This window comes from Anolis sagrei, chromosome 2, assembly GCF_037176765.1.
Source record: "Anolis sagrei isolate rAnoSag1 chromosome 2, rAnoSag1.mat, whole genome shotgun sequence".
In the NCBI taxonomy this organism is placed as follows: Eukaryota; Metazoa; Chordata; class Lepidosauria; order Squamata; family Dactyloidae; genus Anolis; species Anolis sagrei.
Window position 1 is genome coordinate 154,707,415 of NC_090022.1, and position 25,373 is coordinate 154,732,787.

A 25,373-nucleotide genomic window follows, 5' to 3' on the forward strand; every position below is an offset into this window, starting at 1 on the left:
AACACAAGGGGGCTCATTGCACCACCGGGGGCTCTGACATCTAAATTGATGTCAGAGCTCTACATAGTTATACTGAATAACGAATACCACCGGCACAAAAAAAAACCTCTCACACAAGCAATAGCAGTGACATTAGGATACCACTTGTCTTCTTTAACTAGTTATAGGATCTTCACTCTGTAGTCAAAGAGAGATTGCCTCCGCTGAAGCAGGCTCTTCCCACAATATGTCACTTAAGTATTACAGCATTCCTTCTGGAATTGCAAGGAGACAAACATTGCTGGAATTTGCTTTGCTGCTGCAGTTCTCAGCACTGGGTTATTGACAACGAGGTCTATTACATGAGAGTCATTTCATCATTTCATTGGCAAGAGCTATCATTCTGAGACAGACTCACTGAGGCTCCAAAAACTCAAAACCACTTATTGATCCAGAAACCTTTGTCAAACCTGGCTTCTGCGAAGACTGAATGTCTACACCTAACAATATATGCCTATGAAAATGGTGGGGCCAATTCCTATACTACAGAAGCAGAAGGCCAAGAACTAGTAATGGAGAGGGAAATTATGAAGATTGTGATAAAGATAAATTTTGTTACAAGTACACAGCTCAGGAGGTTTTTAAATATAGTATCAAGCAGATAATCATGTATTCATAGTGAAGAAGAATTTTCACCACAAACAGAGGTGTATATTTTGTTTAATAAACAAAACATAGGACAAGGTTGGGGATTTTGTGACCCTCCAAATACTGCTTAATTGCAGTTCCAAGTTTTCTTCACCAGTAGCTAAGCTTGCTGGGTACTGATTGGAAACACAACGCCCACTCTTGATACAGAGTGATCAAAAAACACCACCAAAACATTCCAATTGACAAGAAACAAAATATGTTATCTTTCAGGAACATAATAATTCAGTGATACAGAAAACACAAGCAGTATCTACTTACCATTCCGATGGGCTTCTAAATGTTGCTTGGCTGAGCACATCTCCCCTTTGATGTCACCCGGCACTTCCATGCCCAGTTTGTGGTAAAAATCCCTCTGCTTTTTCATTTCCGCTGTTTAATATTTCAAAATAGTGTCTTTAGCTAAGATCAGATGTATCAACTCAAAGAAACAAATCTCTTAATTCTTTCAGAAAATGTATCAAGAGCACCCCCTAATGTCCAGCTGCTTTTCTGTAGTCATCTCATTATGAGACTTTGTTCTCCACCTTTATGAACTTCTAAAAGCTCTTTGGATCTTGTTTTAAAATACTTTCATTCTGTTTTGCATATCTGATAAGCTGCACATAGCAAGTCTAAGAACTGGGGGGGGGGGGGGGGGACTTAACATTTTTGTAAATATTTTATCCTCGACATAATGTTTGGAATGCAATTGTGTAATATATCTTTAGAGCAAATAAGCCTAAATATTAGGTTTTGTAGAAGGTTCTCTTTTTATCAAAAATGCATCACAATGGAAAAAATTGCAGAACTTATATTTAGTAGCAATTCTCTAGATTCAGGAAGTATACTGATAAATTATAAAAATATTTGCATCAAAAGATTTGTTTCTAATATGTATTCAATTGATTACTATGAACCACTTGTATAATAAGGATAACATCTGGACATTTTCTGAAGATTTATGTAGTTTAACGTTTACAGGATAAATATTAAGAATGTCCTACATTTCTCCCTGGAATTTTAAAAGTTTTAAGAATTGTATAAACATCAGAACTTCCCATAACTGTAATACTGTGTTATATTCAGCACCATGTGAGCCATCAGGCATTATGAATGTTTTTATGAACCAAATACACATTATGTTGGTCCGTATTCAGAGCAACAAGATCACATCTCCTTAGGAGGAAGAGATAAACATTATTCCCTCAATAAACTCATCTCTTCAAAAAGTGATCTGTAGCACAGGGAAAGGGGTTTGGCAGAGGGTTGGAACATCACCATCAGTGTATATTATAAGCATATTCCAAAGCAACCAAAACCTGACACTATGTTGTACTATTCATTGTTACTTATAATAATATAAAAAGTAGAACTATGTCTCCACAACTACACATTGAAGTGTTGAAATGAGGAATGAGCATTTATTAATAGAGCATAATATTAACCTACCAGCTTGAAGATCTGGAACAAGTTTGTAAACAATATCTTGCATTGTTCTGTCATGACTGGAAAATGTTAAAAAGACAGGTTAAAGAGCTGCCACAAAGAATTCCTGTGCTGAAACTTTATTATCAGTACTGAATAACATCTACCTGAAGCCACTGGGAGAAATTATCAGGAGTTTTGGGTTTCAGTATCATCTGTATGCAGATGATACCCAACTCTACTATTCCTTTTCACCTGATGTCAAGGAAGCAGTTCTGCACCTGTACTGCTATCTGGGGGCGGTGATGGACTGGATGAGGGTGAACAAGCTGAAACTCAATCCAGACAAGACTGAGGTGCTACTAGTGTCTCAGAAAATGGACCAGGGAACGGCATTTCAACCTGAGCTGAATGGGATTAAACGCCCCCTGAAATCTCAGGTCCACAGTTTGAAGGTCATCCTAGACTCCACTTTAAACCTGGAAGTCTAGATAGCAGTGGTGACTAGGTCGGCCTTTGCACAGCTAAATCTTGTGCACCAACTGCGCCAGTTCCTGGAGACATCAGACTTGGCCAGAGTGGTACATGCTATGGTTACATCCAGATTGGACTATTCCCATATGTTCTACATAGGTCTGGCCTTTAAAAGTATCCAGAAATTACAGTTCGTACAAAGAGCTGCGGCCAGGCTTCTAACGAGATAGGCATACTACGCGTATCTTGAAGCAGCATCACTGGCTGCCTGTCCATTTCCAGGCTCAATTCATTGTGCTGGTTACCATATACGGCTTCGGTCCGAACTACCTGGAACACTGTGTCCCCCAATACATACCAGGGTGTGCACTGAGATGTAATGGGGAGACACACATTGCCGCACGAGCCCCTACTGGTATGTGTTTACGCATTACCAGAGAAGGTGCCTTCTCATGTGCAGCACCAGCCCCCTGGAACTCCCTCCCAGAAGAATTAAGAGTGGTACCATTCGTACTAAGCTTTCGTAGGGGGGTCAAGACCTTTCTATTCAAGAAGGCTTTTATTGAAACACAGTAAAATATCTGGGAATTTCAAAATCTGTGTATAGTGGGGAATCTATGGAGGAGGAGATCACATATTTTATTTATTTATTTTATTGATCTCTGGCTGTTGTTTTGCCATGACTTTATTGTTGTACATATATTTTAACTGTTGGAATTTATTTGTTTTTATGCCGTGAACCACCTTGAGTAATTGGAGAAAGGCAGGATAGACATTTCCTAAATTAATCAGTAACAACAATAACAACAATAACAACAACAACAACAACAACAATAATAATAATAAATGAAGACAAAAACTTATAAAAATGTAGCTTTAACAGGACAAATGGGTAGTGTTTAAATCAATTTTATTGGGCTGAACAATCGTGATGAGAAATAACTTCTATGCATGCACTTATGAATCATCCGCTGTTTAGCAAGTAATTCCTAGCAGACCTCTATGCATATTACCTTTAACAGTATACTTACCCAATATATTGTAGTGGATGGCTCTGGTGTATAACTATCCTGCACGTGGGACAGGTATTATTTTCCTCCAAATATTTTACCAAGCAACTCCTGCAGACTGTTTACAGAAATATTTATAGTTAATATGATTCCAACAAAAAGGAAATGTTTTTACTCACCATTCAATTACTTGCAAAATTGCTTCATCAATTGCTAAATTAAATCCTATGTTTCAATGTATTCCATTTCAAATTTTAATGAGCACAGCAATACTTAACCGATACTCTAGCTTAATTTCTAGCACTCTCATCCCTTTTCATCTGAGATATGAATTCCTCTTCAGATTATGCCACCACATTGGTAAGATCTGAGAAATGTTAATATAAATCCTTAGAAAATGAAAAGTTGTTTTAAAAAAGCTGATGTGAGTTTGACTGGAACTCTACTTAAAATTAAGAAGAGTCATTCACTTGGTGGCAATCTCTTCAATGCAAAAAACCAACTTAAATTTGCTGTCTGATTATGAAAGAGCAATACCATTCTAAATTTATAGTCAATCTGAGATAATATTCAACAGTTCGCTATAATTGGTTTAGGGCTATATGTAGTCACAACCAAGATGGTTTTTTAAACTGTTAGATTCTGATAATAAACAACAAGCTAAAGGCTATTCAATTTCATTATGTTAACACTTCATTCATGCTTTGATAAACATTTAATAAATGTTTTTATAATTGCTAACAATTTTGACCCTAACTCAAACACTGCCTCCTTCCATAATTGGAAATACTGCAACCCCTTTAAAAAGTTCATAGTACTGAAGTCTGGCTACCACAATTCAATGGGGTAATATATACCTCACAAAATTATACACATTTTAGAATATAAGGTGCACCCCAGTCAAAAGCACATCTTGGGATGCTATTTCATGACAGCTTTGATAAAACACCTCAAGCCTACAAAGAAGCTTGAGGATGGGGGTGCAAAGAAAATGAGAACCAGTTGGCAAAAAACCAAAACAACCCCACATATTGCCTAACTTTCCTATTGCATCATGAACCAAAATATCAGAGTGAAGGTATTCATGAAAGTATTTATTATTTGCCAGTTTAGAGCAGATCAACCATTGTCTCATAGTGAACAGGGATAGGCAGTAAGGGAATGTGCATAAGCCATAGAGAGAATAGGGAAAGTGGACTGCAATTCACATCAGTACTAGCAAGCTCATCCAAAGGTAATGGAAACTGAGATTCAAGAATATTTGGTGGATATCATATTCCACATCCCATCACTGATTTAAACATATTTCTTTACTACTACATACGAAGTCTTCGCATCTTGGTGGCAAAGAGAAGACTTGTATCCATAAGAGAGCTAGCTCCTGGCTTAGATAGATCCTTCCTGGGGTTCTTCTCACAGAAAGTAACATGGGATCAACCAACTGATAGATTTTACATATATAGGCAGTTCCCAGATTCTGTAGGTTCTTTGTTAGGTTAAATTTATATGCAAGTCAAAACAGGTACATTTGTATCTAAGTCAGAACAGGCGCTGCTGGCTGGCGCGTGAGGAGAATGCCATAATCCCCAGGGTGTAATGAGCAATGGCAAAAAGTGCAACCTTTGTAATTTGACCAAAAATGTGAATTACAGTTGCTGCTTACTTAGGGCCCTTTCACACAGCCATATAACCCAGAATATCAAGGCAGATAATCCACAATATCTGTTTTGAATTAGGTTATCTGAGTCCACACTGCCATATAATCCAGTTCAATGTGGATTTTATACAGCTGTGTGGAGGGGGCTTCCACCAATGGAAAGAAAAACCAGAGAAATGGGTAGCCCTTCCCTCAAGGAGCCTCTCCTGTTTATCCTGCCTAAACTTCCTTAGTGCACAACGAATGCAGCTTGATGTCGCTTTAACTGCCCTAGCTCAATGCTAAGGAATCCGGGAGGCTGTAGATTTATACGGTTTTTAGCATTTTCTGCCAAAGAACACTGCTGTCTCACCAAACTACAAATCCCAGGTTGTATAGCACTGAGCCACAGTAATTAAAGTGGTATCAGAGAGAAGGAAAAGAAATTGGGGGCAGGGGGAGAGCATACAGATACCAAGGAAAGGAAAGAGGTGACGAAAGATACAGTCACGCTTTGGCTCAGCACTAAGGATTTGTGGGAGGGAGGGATGGAGAGAAGTCTATTCATAACTAGTAGTCGTACGTTGAGTCGGATGTTAATAACTGGCGAACTGCCTGTAGTATGAATTTTTCCACATTTATGATCTATCCCTAGGTGGGAACCAGAGGAGAAATGGTGCCCACTATTTCGCTCAGCCAAACATGACAAAGCCAGAACAAGAGAACAGAGGGGAAATACACGACGCAAGGCAGACCACATTTATATTCGAATGCCAGACTTAAATTGAAACTAACATTGTTATGTACTAAGATTCATTTACACAAATCAATCTTAACAAAAATAAATAAGGTCCAAATCCAATGCACTTCAAATTACTCAGTTATTGGACACAGTTGTTTTCATACTCACAGGTATGTAAGCATTCCGTTACAGTGGTAGCGTCAATAAGATAACCATTGCAAAGACGGCAGGTTATATGGGCATTGATGTCCCAAAGCTTAATCTTCCTTGTCAGCATCTTTGGTGTCTGTAAGAAAATTGGTTAATTTAGATATTTGACTCCCACAATAAACCTGTGAAATAGTAAAAGACAAGTGTTCTTGCTAACAAGATATTCATTAACAGGAGAATCCAGAATAATGAAGGCATGTAACTACGCAACCTGAAATCTAACTACAAAATAAACTCCATATTTAGTGTTTTGGACCTAATCCAGCACAATTACTTTGCAACAACATTTGCAGCGTTCTATGCAACCAGATTTAAACAAAGATTAGTTCTCAAAAATAGCAGATTAAGTGAATGAACTGTATCACTTCAGACAGTAGGTGGAAGCGGTGATGTAAACTGTAACCGCTTCCAGAAAATGTTTGCGCTGCTATCATTTTTGACACAAAATGTATCATTTTCGAAATCTGACTTTTCAGATGACTATATAAATGCACCTGAGTTAAGTTTCAAGTGCTTTCCGGGGGTTTTCTGACACTAAGAATGTATGAATGTATGTTCTATTGGCGTGCTTAGAAATATTTTAGAAATATTTAGAAATGTAATTAAGAAGCAAAACTTTAAATACACATAGTTAAAACTACAAGGAATGCCCCTTATTTCTCTTTCCAGAACAATATACCAGTAGAATTCCTTGTTCCATCTAAGGGGAAAATTGGGATTGTGGACTATTTTGATCTATTTAAATAAGATGAAAGATTGATATGCTGTTTTCCAGAAAAGCTTCTAAAAAGGTTCCAAATTCAAAACAAAAAACCAAACCTTCATGTAGGCCAAGAGCCTACATGAAGATTTTTTCTTATCCACCCCAGATCACCATTTTACAGTTGTAGCCCTCCACCCCATGCCAATGTACACACACAGAGACCATCACCCAGCCATTCAGTGACAGAAAGAGGGTAGCTGGATTAGGAAAGCACCTTGCTACACACCAAGAATCAGAAGCAGACTGAAGACATCATTTGCTAAGATATGCCAGAGTCAAGATGATACAATCATTGTGTATCTAAGTATGAGGATATGGCCAAACACAGCTATGATCTTGACCCTCTGCAACTGCCACTGAATGGATGGGATGGTTGGTGGGGGGGGGGGGGCTGCAGTAATTAACCAATAAGCCAGAGGAACAGGACTTTGTAATTGTTAAGAGAAGAAAATATAAACTTTGGACTTATGCTGAAACAGTACACTTTAGAAACAGGTTCACCACAAATTTTGCCTTTTGTAAGAATGAGGCCAAAAATCCAGTTTTTTCAAAGGTCAATTCAAATAAGTTTTGAAATGCCTACATATTACTCCCACAACACAGTAAGCAAACATAATCCCAGTATAATTTCTAGCATATAAAACATTTTGTTTTAGTGTAAGAGTATTGTATTAATCATGCAATAAATGAATAGAAATTGACCTTCACTTATGTACCATGTAAATACTATTTATTTATTTATTTGCGACATTTATGTCGCCCTTCTCACCCTGAAGGGGACTCAGAGCGGCTTACAAGATATATATACATACAATATATAATATTATTAGCATAGTACAATATCAGTATTATATATTACTATATTGTACTATACCATTGTATTGTAATGTTATTAGTAATATTACATGTAATATAAAATATATAATTATAATATATTATTAGTAGTATTATATTGCATTACACTATAATATTATAAATATTATATGGATATAAAATATATTATATTTATATTATTAGCATAGCACAGGAGACAATACTAAATACTAAACACATTCTAAAATCTGGTATGTTCCACTAGTTTAGAAAATAACCTACATGTGATCACTTTCAGCCAAAATCCTCTTCCCTAAAGATGGGGAGTAGGGGTGGGGATGAGATTTTGAGAGAGAGAGAGAGAGAGAGCAGATGCCATGATCCCATGCAATCTAGTCCATTCCTGTATATCCACATACAATTGTTTGGTCAAAGAACATTCAGAAGGCATTTAGCAATGCAATAAAAAGAGACATACTGCTCAAAATGTAATTTAAAAATAACCTAACATTATGCACTATAGACTAACTAATGCAATCTGTTTTTTCCCAAATAAGCTGTATTAGTATAAAAAATAGCTCCATCTATTTGTGATCACAATCCCATGCTATTAACCAATCTTCATTATCCTTTGCTCTTCTGAATCATACTGGTTGTCATTAGCTCATTCTCTTTCAAAAGATGAAACAATTACAGACAACTACAGAACTAACTAAATAAAAAAAAATCTTGAGTCTGACATCTCAGCAAGATGTTGCAAGATGCTAAGTCCTCACCTACTCAATCCATTTTGTCCCACGAATATGTTTCTATAAAATTATGTCAAGGGGAAGGTATACTAAATTAGTATCATGTTCTTTTTTATTAAATAATTTTATTTTAATATTATAATGCAGCTTAATACAGCTACAATACACATATACAAACATGCACACATACACATACATCAACAAACCACCACCTACATTGCAGATACCCCTCATCTACCCCAGTCCTCTTTGGCTTCTGTCACTAATTCTCGTAGAGTTTATGTTAACTATCATGTTCTTGAGTTTCTGCTGCAGGTTGTCCACAAAGACACCAGTGCTCCCTCAGAGAAATATTCTGAATTCTCTTAATAGAGCCATAGAGGGGGCACGTAGTATTTGGTTCTCTGGGTTAGTATGCTCTAATGTGTATGGCAGAAGTGAGCTCTCTAACTTTCAGTAATGAATGAAAGGGAAATTATTATTATATTATCATCATCATCATCATCATCATCATCATGCTTATTTATACCCTGCTTTTTCTCTCCACAAGGAGACTCAAAGAGGCTTACAATTTAAAATCTACAAATATACAAGCATCAAAACAGGATTAAATATAGCAATATTTTAAAAATCAGTTTACTTTGGGTAGTAGTGACGTCCAACAAGAATTTATACAAATCTCAATCCAGAACATGATACTTCACCAAAATCAAGACTTTATTTTCTTACAGAATTAAAAAATATAGTGCCACAAATATCAACTTAATGACTGATTTACTCAGATGTTTTTCAGGAAGATCAGAATAATAGATTTAGGCTTGTATCGCCAAAAATTTAGTATGCATACTTTCACTGAGGAAAAGTTTCTAAATCTGAGATATCCTGAGAACCCAAGTTTTGAAGTGGGGAAGGATCTGATAAATAAAATAGAAGAGTTTCTCAAGACATGTAAGCAACCAAACAGAAAAATATTGGGCTAGATCCAAACAAACAGAATTGCTTCCTGCAAGAGGAACCATTCTTTCCTTCCACTGTGGAGATGATTTTTGTTGAATTCTAACTTTCTGAGCAGTCCCTGAGCAAATCAAAAATATTGTGGAAAATAATGCTGAGAGCTGGGAGCGCGGCTGTCTGTGGGGAAAAAAAATTCCATGCCGGCTAGAAGAAGCAGTTTACTAAAAGGTTAAATGACAGGTAGAAATAAAGTATTCAATCTTCAACATTTCAGAAAAACAGATTAGGTATGACACGTATTTTTTTAATTAAAAAAAATATCAAAACCTACATGTCTATGTTTTATGATTATTTTGTATGTTTTTGTGTCAGTAATTGCAATGTTTTACCTATGCAGGAACCATCCTGAGGCCCCTTGGGGAGATAGAGGGGTATACAAATAAAAGTTTGTTCCTATATTATAGGAGGAGGATAGAACAGTGGCTCACATTTTTTTCACTCAGAAAATTTGCACCAGCAAAAAAATGTATTAAATAATCCAAACTGTAGGAAATGCTCTTTTTTAACCATCTGTTATAATAGTCTCTTACACAGCAGGTGTCAACAAATTAAGGCACTTTTCCGTAACTACAGAGACCCTTTAGCTCAGAAATCATTGCAATTAATTCTCATTTTGGAATATAAATCATAATTTGGCTGCAGTAAGATAATTAGTGTATTTGCGTCTCCTCGACTATATTAAGATGATTGTTCACAAATCACATTCCTCCTCTTTTGTTGCACATATATGCAATTCAGTAAAAGGAACTAGCATTTTTCAAACAGAAGAACAGTTTCTTGCATTAAAGAAAAGAAGAAAAAAACTGAATTTTTTACAATCCCCATTCCTTTTACAGCGGCTTTCTACAAAGTACACTGGAAATTATTGAAAGTACACCATATCAATGTTTCAATGTTCAATAGAAAAGCCACACATCTATCAATACAAAGCAGTTTTCGTAAAATAGATCCTCAACTTTTCACAGAATTAACAGCTAATCAACATCTGACTGACTTGACAAAGCAGCACACACACACACACATTTTCACCTATTACTAAACTCAGCAACCACTATTCCCAGCATTCTCCTTCTGTACTAGTGAGATTGTTAAGGGAAAGAAGGGAAAATATACAGCTAAGTAGATAACCTCCCCAGAATTCTTTCCCATTTTCTTAACTTGTCTGCAAAATTCACTTCTTTTCTTCAATGGAGGACACTTTCTAAAAATACATAAACATTGTACCGCAGATCTGAGAAAACTAGTTCCCAGAGGTAAAGCTGAACAATTGTATGTAATCCTCAAAATATACAACATAATCCTAGCTAATTTGCAAAAACAGATAAATCAGGTGCTTCAGGGAAAAGCGGTACCACCAGCAGTTTGAAATAACAAGGCTGGCAGTCTATGTCTCTGTAATTCCACGCATGGGGAGTCCGACACAGAATCTCTCCCTCCCTCTCCTTCCTTCCACTATATCTGTGCATTCCCAGGCTTATTCCCAGCTATAGTAGACTAGGGAATGGGATGAAGGCTAAGGAACTGGGATGGGGGAGTATCTCCTCTGCATGAAAACCATCTTTTTAAATCAGTTCATTATAAAGGTATTCTATGTTCTTCCTTGAAGAGAAAGTATTATGGATGGGAAAAATGGAGAAACAGAGATTTGATATTAATGAAGAAACAGAGATTTGATCCATATCAGTAGAAACAGAATCCCCAGACCTACATTAAACTGTTAAGGGGGCGGGGAGCTTGATCACAGCACTTGCCCACAGACACCAAAGCATCTTATGTTTCTTGAAATAGCTATCATTTAGCCCCAGCCAGTGTGTTCCCAAACACAGAACCAGATAGATATATTCTTAAAAAGTTGTTAGGAATGGGATTTTTCTACTTTGGTTCACTCATAGTCCTCTCTACTGGGACAACCCACACTTTCAATCCCCCACCCACCCACCCACCCCCCACCCCCAGGCCATACTACATTCCAAATTTGCAATTTTCTTCTAAAACTCTGCTCCATCCAGAATAAAACAAGAAACATTTAGTATAAATAAAAAAATACTTCTATAGTCTATTAATCGGTATGAATTGTTATAAAATCTAAAAATCTCCCACTGTTAAAAAGGTACATTTTTGGAAGAAACCCACGTTTCCTCTATTTTTAACAATCCTGATCAAAGATTTTGTATACTACTAAGCACACTGTGTACATAGTACAGTATTCAACAAGCCAGATGGCAGCAGATACTTTATAAATTTGTGTTGCATGCAGTAAATGTTGTGAGTGTGGTTGCCAAGGTATTCTTCACATAACTAATTGCTATTGGGTTTTTTAAAAAAGAAAAATTGTGATGTCCTGAAATTCAAATATGGGCAGAAGCCACATGTGCTCTTGATTCTCAAGCTGTGTCTCCAAGAAAGAATATGATATAGTTTTAAAACTCTTATAAGCTGAGCAACCAGCACAAAGTGTGTGCGTGTGAGTACATCTCACCTCTATGAGATGCCTGTTAGCTATTCCAGTACTCTCCTCAAAAGTAGCATTCTACATTTACAATGGAATAGCATCCAATTACAAAAGAGAAAATTGAGGGGTGCACACAGAAGCCCACAAGAAGGCAGGGTGGATTTAACCTAATTCCTGTTCATTGAAAAATCACACCTCCTCTTAACAGCATATTGAGTGAACCTTCTGGTTACATTTTAGTGCAGCAGAACAGTAGAAGAGTGTCATTATGTAAATCAATCAGGTATTTCTTGCTCATCATCTCTAACACTCATGAATACTAAACTCTGTAAATGTGACATAATAGTAAAAACTTTTCTATCACATTTAAAAAGTTTAAGCATGAAGAACAAAAAACCCACAAATTCCTTATATAAAAAAATAATTTCCCTAGTTCCAAACACAAGGATGAGTAAAGTTGAAATGTGTGATGTCATTTCAATAGATTTTGGAATCTCCATTACCATTTTATGTATAGAAAAACATCAAATTATCCCAGATAAAACAGAAGAATTTCTACACGTAAAACCCACAATATTTAAAATAGTGATCTTATTCTTGCATGTCTACACAACTGTCTTGCCTTAACTAAGCCACCATAAATCAAGATTATACTGAATCTAGTACAAATCTAATGTTACAACTCGTTATATGCAAGTGGGTTACAACAGCAATTTTCATATATAACCAAGCATTTCTCGAGCGAGGATTAACATTCATTTAAAATTTCCACCACATCTCTAGAAGCAACAGTTTTTCAAAACCATTTTTTATTTTCAGTCTCCATTTTCTCTCTTTGATATGTCTAAAGCAAGTTGTACAATTCCATTAGGGAAGTGTTCTCTTCCAAATACTTCTGATACCTTTCACGGTCAATAGACAAGATGGTTTTGTTGTGAAATACATACCTCTTAAAACTGCATTTCTTTTCAGAGTCTGCCATCCAGAAACCTTAAACGACAGAAAAAACAAACAATCTGAGAGTTAATACTACAACTGCCACAACAAATCTTAGTGAATTCAGTCTTTTAAGTAAATGTCTAAATACACATGTGGGGTGAGGCTGCCATTGGAATGATGTGTATTTTGCTAGAGTTAGGAAAGAAATGTTAGATATACTGAACCAATACAGTAACTGAACACAAATTTAGGAATCATTTTCCCCAATTGTTTCTAGGGCAAGACTGGCTATGATTTGCCAGTTCCCTCTACAGCTATTCTATGAATTGTGTACACAAACATGGGACCTCCTGAAACCATGATATATATAGTTCTCAGCTCTTTCATACCTATTACTATTATTTTGCAACAACCAAGGTCCAAACCTCTTCCACTATTATAAACATTTAGAAAGTGTATCCATTTATTATATAGAACATGAACAAACAATTTTTGCACTGATGACAAAAAAGAGATTACCACGAAAGAAACTACTCCAGGTTTCCTTTAGCTATGCACTAACTCCTACAGTAAAGTATACTAATAATACAATATTTATATTCAGAATAGGTTCTAATGAAATACAAAATGGAAAACCTTCAGAATATTTTATTATCCTTTTAAATTAGAAAAAAAATAGAATATTCTGCAACGTGACCAAGCTGAAATCTTCCCATCAACAACACTCTGAGTTGACCAGGACTGTGGTGCAGCCGGCTGGGAGTCAGCTGCATAAAGATCACTACTGACCAAAAGGCCATAAGTTCGAAGCCAGCCCGGGTCGGAGTGAGCTCCTGGCCATTTGTGTAGCTTACTGTTGACCGTTGCAGCCCGAAAGACAGTTGCATCTATCAAGTAGGAAATTTAGGTACTGCTTATGCAGGGAGGCTAAATTAACTAATTTACGACACCATAAAATCTCCAGCAAGCAAGCAAAAGAATGAGGAAGTACTCTATCAGCATCAAAAATGGATGGTGAAGCAACAGTTCCCCTGATGGCCAGAATATCCTCATGAAGCTAGAATGTTAAATAGCCTCTGTGTCTAAATAATCTATATATGTCGTGTGTCTATGGCATTGAATGTCTGCCATGTATATGTATATTGTAATCCGCCCTGAGTCCCCTGTGGGATGAGAAGGGTGGAATATAAATACTAGGCCTGGGTAACAATGGAAAAATTTGTTTCTAAAATCGATTCTTTTTTGGGGGGGTTTGCGTTTCGATATTTAAAAGAATTCCGAAATTTTTCTTTTAAAAAGTTCAATATTCACGAAATTTCGTAAATGTTAAAAAAATTACGAAACATTAATGAAACAAATACTAAACAATAACGAATCGATTCGTTAATGGCGGACGCGACCGCGCAATACGCTAAAAAACCTCCAAATGGGACAGGGGGAACTTCTGAAGCTTCCCTCTCTCTCTGTTGTTGACTGTTGGTGTGATATTATAATTTTTTTCACTAATTAAACAAAAAACAACTATAAAACTTGCCCCAGACATGCGGAAATAATAACGAAACGACCTCAAACCGATAACGAAACGAATACATAACGAATCCGAAGCATTTACGAGACGAATTTAAAAATTCATTTCGTTTTTAAGTTGCTCCAGAATGGTTCGTTATCGCTTCGTTATTAAAAAAAAATAACGAATTTTTAACGAATTACGAATTAACGAAACGAAACCGCCCAGCCTAATAAATACTGTAAATCAATAAATAAATAAGAAGTTTCAGTTTATCTTTTTGGGTCAGAAGTGGAATCAATTTTGTTACTGTTGTTTGTTTTCTAGTTGTTTACCGCCTAAATTCAATCCTAAGGCAAATCACTGGGTTTTCTCGGGCTTAGTATGACTCGCCTGAGGTCATTGCGTGGATTTCCATGGCTGAATGGGAAATCGAACCCTGATCTCCAGAATCTCAAACCATGATACCATACCAATGCCTTTACACATTTCTTCTCCAAACAGAAAAGCACTGCTGAATTGCCCCTATATTCACTGACTTAAACATTGGGTAATGTTTTGGTGTGTAACTGGACACATTTAGCGCAGTAAAAAAACCCAAATGTAAAACAGGAAATAGGTTTTTTGTACATTTAGCAATATGGGTTCCTATCAGGAATAAGGTGATTTTGTAAAACACATGGATGAGGAAAAGAAAAAGAAACAGGGGGAAATTAATAATGACTGTTCTTCTTCTTGTTGTTGTTATTTATAGTATTTGCATCCCACTTTCTCTCTCTCAAGGAGACTCCAAATGACTGTTTGCATTCTGTCTTTATATATTTATATTAATAGCATATTACTGAAACAACCAAATAATTCTCCCATCTCTAACGAAAGAGAATATGTCCATGAAAACATGTTTTGTGTTTCAGCTCCAACTGTGTTGTGAAAGACATTCAACTATTTACAGAATTCTGGTTTACCACAGCTACAGTTTTGTTGGACTGCTATAAAGTACTGTTTTTCACCACTAGACAGTATAATGACATGTACCATGCCATACATTTTGTCACATCTGATTCAATCCACTGTGCCACCACATCAGAGGGACAGTGCCAATGCATTTTAGTCAATGTATCAGAGATAGTGTCTGTCTAGCTTTCTATAATGCCTGCAACAAGGTCATGCAAAATAATACATGGTGCTGAGCAGATCAGGGAGAATGGGCTTCTTTGTACTTGCCATCTGGCTTCTCATCCAGTAGGGTAGAAAACCTTTTTTAAAAATTGCATCACACTTCCTTTTGTCCTTGAAACATACACATAAATATATACCACATGAATGGCTCAAACATTATGTATCACACATTTACACTCACCAAAAGAGACAAGAAAAACCAAATTATGTTGTACGTATGTCAAACACTTGAAATAACAACAGAAAGTGGCAATCAAAACGACAAGGCCTGAAGAACTTTCCCCATGTGAAAAGGCTAAAAAGTAGTCAAGGTTCTTCCAATGCTCATTAGTTTGTGTAACACAAATACATTTACACAGATGAAGTTGTTACACTTATGTTTGAGCACTCTTTTAAATAAACATTTTATGCTACTAGACTAAATTCTAGTAACTTTATTTCTAAAATCACTGTCAATCAATTAGTAGCTACTCTAAAAGATAACTAGCTATCTGATACTCATCTTAGAGGGTTTCATTTCTATTGTAATTCATGTTATACACTTGTTAAATATAAAAAATTTAAAATGTTTTAAGACTGAAGAGACAACTACAAGTGACAAATTAAGCATCGTTCATTCAAACACTCATTATTACATAATCATGTGTCATTTCTTTCACCTTCTCCCCAGCTTCATTTAGTGAACAGATGGTGCCAAGGGAATGAATCAGAGCTGTCTAGCTAATGAAGTTGTGCAGAGAAGTCCAACTTCATTCGCTGCTAAAGCTGCAAAGTCGACATGCAATGAGAGAGGAGAAACACAATACTCCAGTCCATTCTTGCCTCCGCCACAGCCTTCCCCATGCCACACTATGCAAGCCACTGAACTTAATTTGACTGCTGACCTCAGCTTACATCTGTCACTTTTCAAAGGGAGAGAAGAAACAAGTTCACGGTTGATCTGAATTGATATGATCACAACAGTTATGAATCTAAAGATCTTTGATACTTCCTATGCTTCAAAGCTATAATGGGAAGAAACAGCAGGTGAGACAACATTTTGATTTGATTAAAAATTGAATTACTATGTTTCTTGACAGACTGGGAGTAGGCTAAACTCAAGATAGGCAAACAGTATTGAAGAATTATAGAAGAGGTTACATTATCTGAAACATAACTGACTTATGATTTTACAAAACAGAGAAAGATGTATCAGTGGGAACCCCAATTCTAAATTCAAATGCAGAATCCAAATAACTTATTTAGTTGTTGTGATAGAAATGTCCGAGTTTCAGAAATAGGCTTCCACATCATTTATATAAATCAAACGGGATAGTCTGCCTCTTATGCTTTTTAGATCCTTCTTTTCCACTCAAACCTATTCTACATTCCTGATAAGGGACCTCCAGAGGTTTGTGCACTGGGCTACAACTCTAGAAACAAGGATTCAAACCCTTGGCCATGAAACCTGACAGGTGACCTTGAGCAAGTCATACTCTCTCATCCTCGCAGGAAGGTAATGGCAAACCTCCTCTGAACCAATCTTGATAAGCTCGCCCTGGGACTATTATAGGTAGGAAACAACTCAAAGATATACAGTAACAATAAGTGGCCTCCACCACCAAGATGCATCACCATCAATAGAGTAAAGGTAGAGAAGAAAGGCAGCACAATGCTGAAAGCAATGACAGTCCTTGCACTGCAACATGAAAACTATTTTGAAAATCTAAGTCAATTCGGCTTTCTAAAATTACCAGGTCTATTTTTGAAATATAATTTTCATCACTCAAAGTGTCCTACTTACACTCCAAAAAAATCCCAAAAGGGTAATTAGACAAACATGAAGCTCACAGAGCCATCACACAACAACAAAAGTAGCCATAGAAGAGAAAATGTTAAATGGATTTTAAAAAGAGGAACAAAGTGTCTACAGGAAATGACCTTAAACTATTTGTAAACCTTTATTTAGACTTCTAGTAACAGGAGACGGAATGCACACATACCTATGAAACAAAGCAGAATAGCACCAATAACAAAACATTTTAACAATGGTCCTGTACCGGGATTGTAATGCATCTGGCTGAGTGTCAGGTGCATTAAGATCACTCTGACCAAAAAGTCATGAGTTCGAAGCCAGCCCAGGTTGGAGTGGGTTTCTAACCAATTGTGTAGCCTGTTGTCGACCTTTGCAACCCAAAAGACAGTTGCATCTGTCAAGTAGGAAAATTAGGTACCACCTTAAAGTGTGGGGAGGCTAAATTAACTAATTTATGAGGCCATTAAAAAGACTCCAGCAAAGCACTCCAGCAAAAAAGCATGCGGGGAATGCGGAAGTACTTCATCAGTGTCGTAGATGGACAATGAAAGCGACAGCTCCCCTGGCAGCCAGAAAAAGTTAAATAGCCTCTGTGTATGTCTGTATATGTTGTATGTCAAAATTGGCATTGAATTTTTGCCATATAGGTGTACACTGTAATCTGCCCTGAGTCCCCTGCAGGGTGAGAAGGGCGGAATATAAATGCTGCAAATAAATAAATAAATAATAAATATGTACACACAAGTAGTTGGTATAATATGCAAAGCCCAAACCCCATGGAGTCTTAAAAACCATCATAACTGCTTGAAAAAGACTTGCTTTACTGCGACCAGCTGTAAACCACAGGCAACACACTTACTTATTTCACCCTGGAACATATAACTTTCAATCCAATCCAGTCCAGAATATGACATATAACTTCACTTATTAATCATATTTTGAATCAACTTTTTTTAGAGTAACTAGGAAATGTTTCTCCTTGACATTAAGTCAAGCCGAGTCCAACTTTGGGGGGAGGTGCTCATCTCCATTTCTAAGCCAAAGAGCCAGCGTTGTCCATAGACGTCTCCAAGGTCATGTGGCCAGCATGACTACATGAAGCACTGTTACCTTTCCACCAGAGTGGTACCTACTGATCTACTCATATTTGCATGTTTTCCAACTGCTAGGTTGGTAGAAGCTGGGGCTAACAGTGGGAGCTCACACCGCTCACCGGATTTGAACCGTCGACCTTTTGGTCAGCAAGTTCAGCAGCTCAGTGGTTTAACTCGCTGCACTATCCGGGGCCCCTTAGAGTAACTAGAAGTACAATATATGGTATCTCAACAGCAAGGTGTAAACAAGCAAATCCATTTCAGAATGCCACTCCAATTTGATCATATTTACACCTAGAGAACTGTTATACTCATATTAAGAAGTTTTTGCCCATTTACTGCTTCTCACCAATACCTTCACATTATGTCCCATCTTATGATAGCTACCTATGGCTCATTCTTGATGTAGGCTGGAATTTCTAGTGTGTCACTTAACAAATCAGTAGTAGAGGCTGGAAAATACACTTTTATGAACTACAATCACCACAATCCCCCAGACAACAAGACCAGGGCCCACGCTTGCTGGGAATTTCAGGAACTATAGTCTTTTAAAAATCAGTTTCTTGGTTAATAGTTGATATGGGAAGGAATAGTTGCTTATTTTGGTCTCTGAGGCTGCAATCCCCCATGCCAGAAATATTAGTGGTCAATGTTTTTTTTTTAGCCACCACGGCTAAAAAAAAAAAGCCACCATCCACCCGTAAAAAACTAAAGATGTGGATGTTCCATTGTGCTTTTGATTAATCAGTTCTCTAGACAATTTTGGCCCCTCCAGCCACAACTCAATATCCAATTCCCAATATCTGGTTCTTGCACTTTACACCATTGTCCCTGCCCTATAGTTGTATTGCTCTAATTAATTTGGCCCTTCTAGTCCAAGCTTATCATCTGGCTTCTGCACTTTCCCACCAGCCCTGCCCTTGCAACTGTATTTCACAAGCCCCTGCCTCGCTCCTTAGCTCAGTATACGACCATTATGTTAGGCTATTAGTTGTTCATTGACAGAAATGTTTTCATGATATATGATGTTTGTAAATTTTTACTGTGTTATATTTTAATCTGTGTTTCACCGGGCTTGTCCCCATGTAAGCCTCCCTGAGTCCCTTCAGAGAGATGGTGTCGGGATACAAAAATAAAGTTGTTGTTGTTGTTGTTGTTGTTGTTGTATGTTCCCAGGTCCTCTCTAAAAAGCTTTTTTGCTTCAAGATGCACCCTAGGTGTAGATAATTTTACCATGTTTCTGCCTCACACTAAGCCCATGGGAGACCTTTGACCAGAAAGAAGTTACCTGACTTCAAGGCCCTTCATGTTGGAATGCAAGAGTCTCCCCCTTGGGTTGGAAATAGCCCAGAAAAAGCCAAAATAGAGAAAAACTGCCCTTCTCCATTTCATCTAAGGCCATTGGGGACCATTTGGGAGCCAATAATCTGAACACCGCTGAAAACAGACCTGGGAGTTGGCACTACTTCACTTGGTGGACTTACTCCAAATGATTTGCTAACATGCACATGACCATACTATCAATCTAACTCTCAAATGCTATTAGTTGCTGTAGTTGGTCACAAACTCACTGTGCATATAAATTCAGTGTTCCTCTTATGAAGGGACCATGTGTTGATAGAAAAAGAGCACATGCTTTCACAGTTCCGGGCATGTCCTCTGAAATGTTTTTTAAGACACAAGATTGTGAAAAACCAACTGCAGATGAGAATTAGAGGAGATCATATTTAGACATGTGAACCAAACGGTATAAAGGCAGCTTGATATGAAGTTATTTCAAATATTCAATATAAATAACCAACAAGTTGATAGGCATATGAAAAAAAAACTTTATCTGGGAGACTTTAAACAGCAAGTTTCAACTTTTCATTGCAGAAATCATTCTGAAAACATAAGTAGCCACAAAGCCAGCCGCATAAGTACATATCTTCTGGTAGGCTTACCTAGTCATCTTTCAATCATTCGTTTTAAATGTACATTCTACTGTGACTACATGTTGAGTTTTGTACCCTGTGTTTGGTGTATTTTTTATATTACTGTGTTTTATCTATGCACTAGCCATCCCCTCCCATGCATTTCTGTGGCCCACTCTGTGTATATGTGTTTTGTATGTGTATATGTGTGTGTATATGTTTGTGTATATGTGTATATTGTGTGTTTGTGTATATATATGTTGTTTTGCGTTGTAATTTATTTTTTTGCTTTTTTGGCTTTTTACGTCCCTTCCGTTGAGTTTTTCTGTGTTTTTATGAGTGATTGTCACTCATTGGCCTGATAGGTGTATTGTGTCCACATTTGGTGTCAATTCGCCCAGTGGTTTTTGAGTTATCCCACAAACAAACATTACATTTTTATTTATATTGATTTTATTGTATGCATTTGATGTTCATATAGTCTGACTTTGTTGTACCCTGCCTCATGCCATTAAGAGAGGCAGGTAACAAACTATTATTATTATCATCATCATCGTCGTCGTCGTCGTCGTTGTTGCAGTTACTATTATTTCTAAAATACTTCTATTTTATTTGTCATCCATTACCATCTTTGTCTTTGGCTGACCTCTTGAGTACCTGTTTAGGCTACCTCCTTTACATCCTGTCTTTGCGCCATCCTGTACTTCCAAGTGTGATGAGTCCTATATGACAGCACTATATTTAGAGTAACATGCTGTACACTTGGCATAATTAACATGGGCAAGGAGGACCTACTTTCTAAGCAGGTCTTTCAAAGAGATTGCTACTTTAAGCAGTGATCTGAAAACACCAATAGTACAGCAAGTCAATTCTGTGGGTTCAAGCTAGCATGGCCAGAGTATGTGAAGAATGACAGATCATGTATGAAAAACAATAGTAGTAGGAATAAAATAAATAGAAGATGAAAGACTCAAACTGTATCAACCTTGATTTCAGCTAAAACAAGTAAAAATTACCACCAAATGAGAAAAATGTAAACAATCACTAAGTTCAATTCCAACAGGCATCCAGAACTGGAAACTACAGTTTAGGTGTACGGATATGCAGAATATTGGAAATTGATATATGAATAATAACACTGTGTGTGTGTGTGTGTGTGTGTATTTGTATACCGCCCTATCTCCCTACAGGGACTCAGGGTGGTTTCCAACATGCAAGGCAAAACATTCAATTGCCAGAAAGAAACCATACACACAATTATATAAAAAAAAATACATTAGATAATATAACAAACCTAATTAAACTTGACAAAGTAACAACAACCAAACATCATAAAATGCAAAAGAAATCTGATAAAAGTCATTAAAGATAAAAAATATTTTTTAAAATATTCATGAAGTATATATGAATGCATTTGATGTCATCTGCAGACATGCACTGTTGCGAAACGTCCACTGTTTGAAATACAGACATTAAATATCCCAAATTGCTTGAATGCGATCTTGCGAGTCTGGAAAGCTGTATTACACATTCTTCTAACAAGTTGGATTATTGCAAATAGCAAACCACCATTTAATGTTGAAGGTAACTATCCAGGACAGGGAAAGGGAATCTTCAATCCCAAGGCTGAATTTAGCTTGTAGTCCCCTCCAGATCATGCTCTAATTTCACTGCAATCTCTTTATGTCTCCTGATGCCTACTTACAGAGCTGCCAAGTGTTTATCTTTTTCTTTCTTGCCCATCCACGGCACACAAATTTCCAATGCAATCTCCCACACTTCCTGCATTCCAGGAAATGCATCTGCTTGGATGGCTGCATCAGAGAGCCTTCGTCCATAATGGTGCTGTTGCTGCCACCGCTACTTCCACTGGCTGCTCCAGTGGAGGGTTTTTCTCAATCTCCAAACAGCCTTCCTTCAAGCCCATTAGAGCTGCTTTCTCTAATTCCCAAGGTGAAAAGACTGAGGGAAAGAAAGAACTGAAGGAACTTTCCTAGAGGGCATATGCTTCTTAAAAGAGCAATGCATTCAACACTTCTTAAAAGGGGAATGCCACTGCTGGAAGGCCATAACCATTTGGGCATAGAGAACATACTTGGGATGATCTCTCTGGAAAGGTGCGTGTACACTGTAGAAATACTGTACCTTGGCACAAATTTACTATGGCACAATGCTATGAAATCATGGGAGTTGTAGTTTTACAAGGCCTTTAGTATTCTCTGCCAAATATCCTTGAGTTGATGTGAGGATAAAATGAAGAGGATGAGTACCACATGTGCATTTTAATTGCCCTGGAAGAAAACTAGGAAATAACTGTAAGGAAGATGAGCGTGGCAATGGAAACCCTTACACCAAGTTAATACAGACATATCATATTCATCTGTGGAGTACTGTTCAGGACTATTGACTAGAATAAGATCTAAAAGTGAGTTCTGAGACTCACCTAAAGAAAACAGTCTGGAAAAGATGGAGCAAACTATATCTAAGAAAGTTTTTGGCCCTCAATAGCCACTGTTTAGAGATAAAATCCAAAAATTCTCAAGAACAGAGCAGATCCTGTACTGAGCAAAAGGCTGGACTAGATGGCCCATGAGGCTCCTTCCAACTCTATGTTTCTATGGCTCTATGAAAGGGGCAGTTGCTGTAACCTTGGTTTCTCTGTATCTAGAACACAATCCGCAAGAAGCACAAATCGTGTTTAGTTTAAGTTTTGTTTAGCATCTCTTCCTGTCAAACTTATATCTACAATCTAATCCTGTCAGTAGGCATGCATGAAAAACACAGAATACTTTGAGAGCAGCAAATAATTAAGGGAATACAGTTTTAAAGCATTTCAAACACATCTTTTTCTCTATCTCATAAATCATTTCTATTTAAAAGGTAAATGTTGTCCCCTGACATTAAGTCCAGTCATGTCTGACTCTGGGGTGTGGTGCTCATCTCCATTTCTAAGCCGAATAGCTGGCGTTGTCCATAGACACCTCCAAGGTCATGTGGCTGGCATAACTGCATGGAGCACCGTTACCTTCCCGTCGGAGCGGTACCTATTGATCTACTAACATTTGCATGTTTTCAAACTGCTAGGTTGGCAGAAGCTAGGGCTGACAGCGGAAGCTCACACCACTCCCTGGAATCGAACCAGCGACCTTTCAGTCAACAAGCTCAGAAGCTCTGCGCTTTAACCCACTGTGCCACCGAGGACCCATTTCTATTTACTGGAGGCAAAAGGTGGGGTGAGTGGCAAAATCTTCCAATCTGCCAGTTAATACAACTGTTTGCTGTCACCTCTGCTCACAGTTTTAGTTGAGCTTCACTGAGATATCAAACATTCTTCACATCAAAAACTGATAGTCTTTTATACAGATTAATCCATATAAGATTCATTTTCTGTCACAACAATGCCAGCCTAGATTAATTTCTAAAGAGGTGATCTATAATAATAAAAGAGAGTGTATCTGTGTTTTTCTCAGGGTCATAGCTCCCAGAATATGAAACCCAGACATATGAAACTTGGCATGTTACTAAGAAAAGCCTTGGGACAAGCAAATGGGACCTATTAGTTTTTTAAACATACTACTGTACTAATTTAAAATAATATGTTTCTATGTTTGAAACCCACAAGACAATTTTCAATCACTACATGCAAAACTCCCTTAACAAGATATGGCAATACCATATAAAAACAGGGATAAGTAATCTGAGGTCTAGAGCTCAAAGATAATCCCTAACAGCTCTGGGGCAGACCATCTCACAAATGGAGGGGCTTTTTTGTTTTGGTTCTTTTTTTTTTCTTTTTTTCTTTTTTTTTGGTCATGTCAGGAGCGACTTGAGAAACTGCAAATTGCTTCTGGTGTGAGAGAATTGGCCTTCTGAAAGGACATTGCTCAGGGGACGCCCGGATTTTTTTGATGTGTTACCATCCTTGTGGGAGGATGGTAACACATGTCCCCGCATGAGGAGCTGGAGCTGATAGAGGAAGCTCATCTGCGCTCTCCCCAGATTTGAACCTGTGACCTGTCGGTCTTCAGTCCTGCCGGAACAGGGGTTTAACAAATGGAGTAGGAAGATTTCTATCTCGGAAGAACTTAAGGCAGGCATGGGGAAATTTTGGCCATCCAAGTGGACTTCAACTCCCAGATATCCCAGCCAGCTTATCGGCTGTTAGGTATTGTAGGAGTTGAAATCCAAAACACCTGGAGGGTCAAAGTTTGCCCAAGCCTGACTTAAGGGATCAATTATGACTGTGGCATGCATGCCTACAGCTCTCATCATACCATCTTCAGGCATGTGGGACAAGCAGAGTTTTCAGTTCTTACAGTTGTGTAGCTTTGCTTAAAGGTTTTGATTTATTCATCTAAGGCAGGTATGGGCAAACCCAGGCCCGGGGGCTGGATGCGGCTCCTTGGGCTCTTTTCTCAGGCCCTCCTCTCTCACACCATCCTATCCTTCTCTTTGCTTTCTTCCCTTCCACCCTTTCATCCCCCCTTTCTTCCTTTTGTCTTTCCTTCCTTCTCACTTTCCTCCCTCTCCTCTTTCTCCCTTCTCTTCCACCCTTTCATCCTTCCTTCCTTCTTTTCTCTCTCTTTTCTCCTTCCTTCCTTCCCCTTTTCCTTTTTTCCTTTATACTTCCTTCCTTCCCTCCTTCCCTTCCACCCTTTCATCCTTCCCTTTTGTCTTTCCTTCTTTCCCTCTTTCCTCCCTCCTTCCCCCTTTCACTCTTTCTACTTTCATCCTTCCCTTTCTCCCTTCCTTTCATCCTTCCTTCCACCCATCAGTGGGCAGCCAGTCCTCGTAGTAGGGCGTGCTAGCATGAGGCCCACAAGTTAGAAAGTTTGCCCATGCCTAATCTAAGGCCATTCCACCCTGTACACAGATTATTACTTTTCCTAGTAATAAAAGGACTGGGTTCAAACAACAGTTATGTGTGGAATGCTGCTGCATGATACAGTGATTCCTTTTTACACTGGAAACCTAATGGAGTAAAGTAGA

At 37.7% G+C, this 25,373-nt stretch overlaps 1 protein-coding gene across 2 annotated transcripts in view; it reads right to left on the reverse strand.

Annotated features, from left to right (window-relative positions):
• Window positions 1-25,373, reverse strand: part of PCGF3 (polycomb group ring finger 3) — a 71,210-nt gene that overhangs the window by 12,568 nt on the left and 33,269 nt on the right. The window contains exons 1-6 of one of the 2 annotated variants that reach the window (XM_060763724.2): window positions 22,090-22,354; window positions 12,905-12,947; window positions 6,125-6,242; window positions 3,600-3,696; window positions 2,119-2,174; window positions 949-1,059 (exon numbers count right to left, since the gene is read on the reverse strand). In XM_060763724.2, the coding sequence (XP_060619707.1) occupies window positions 949-1,059; window positions 2,119-2,174; window positions 3,600-3,696; window positions 6,125-6,233 (373 nt within the window). In that variant the 5' untranslated portion in view covers window positions 6,234-6,242; window positions 12,905-12,947; window positions 22,090-22,354. Of the gene's footprint in view, window positions 1-948; window positions 1,060-2,118; window positions 2,175-3,599; window positions 3,697-6,124; window positions 6,243-12,904; window positions 12,948-22,089; window positions 22,355-25,373 lie in introns of those variants that run through there. The other variant, XM_060763723.2, reaches the window with a different exon arrangement.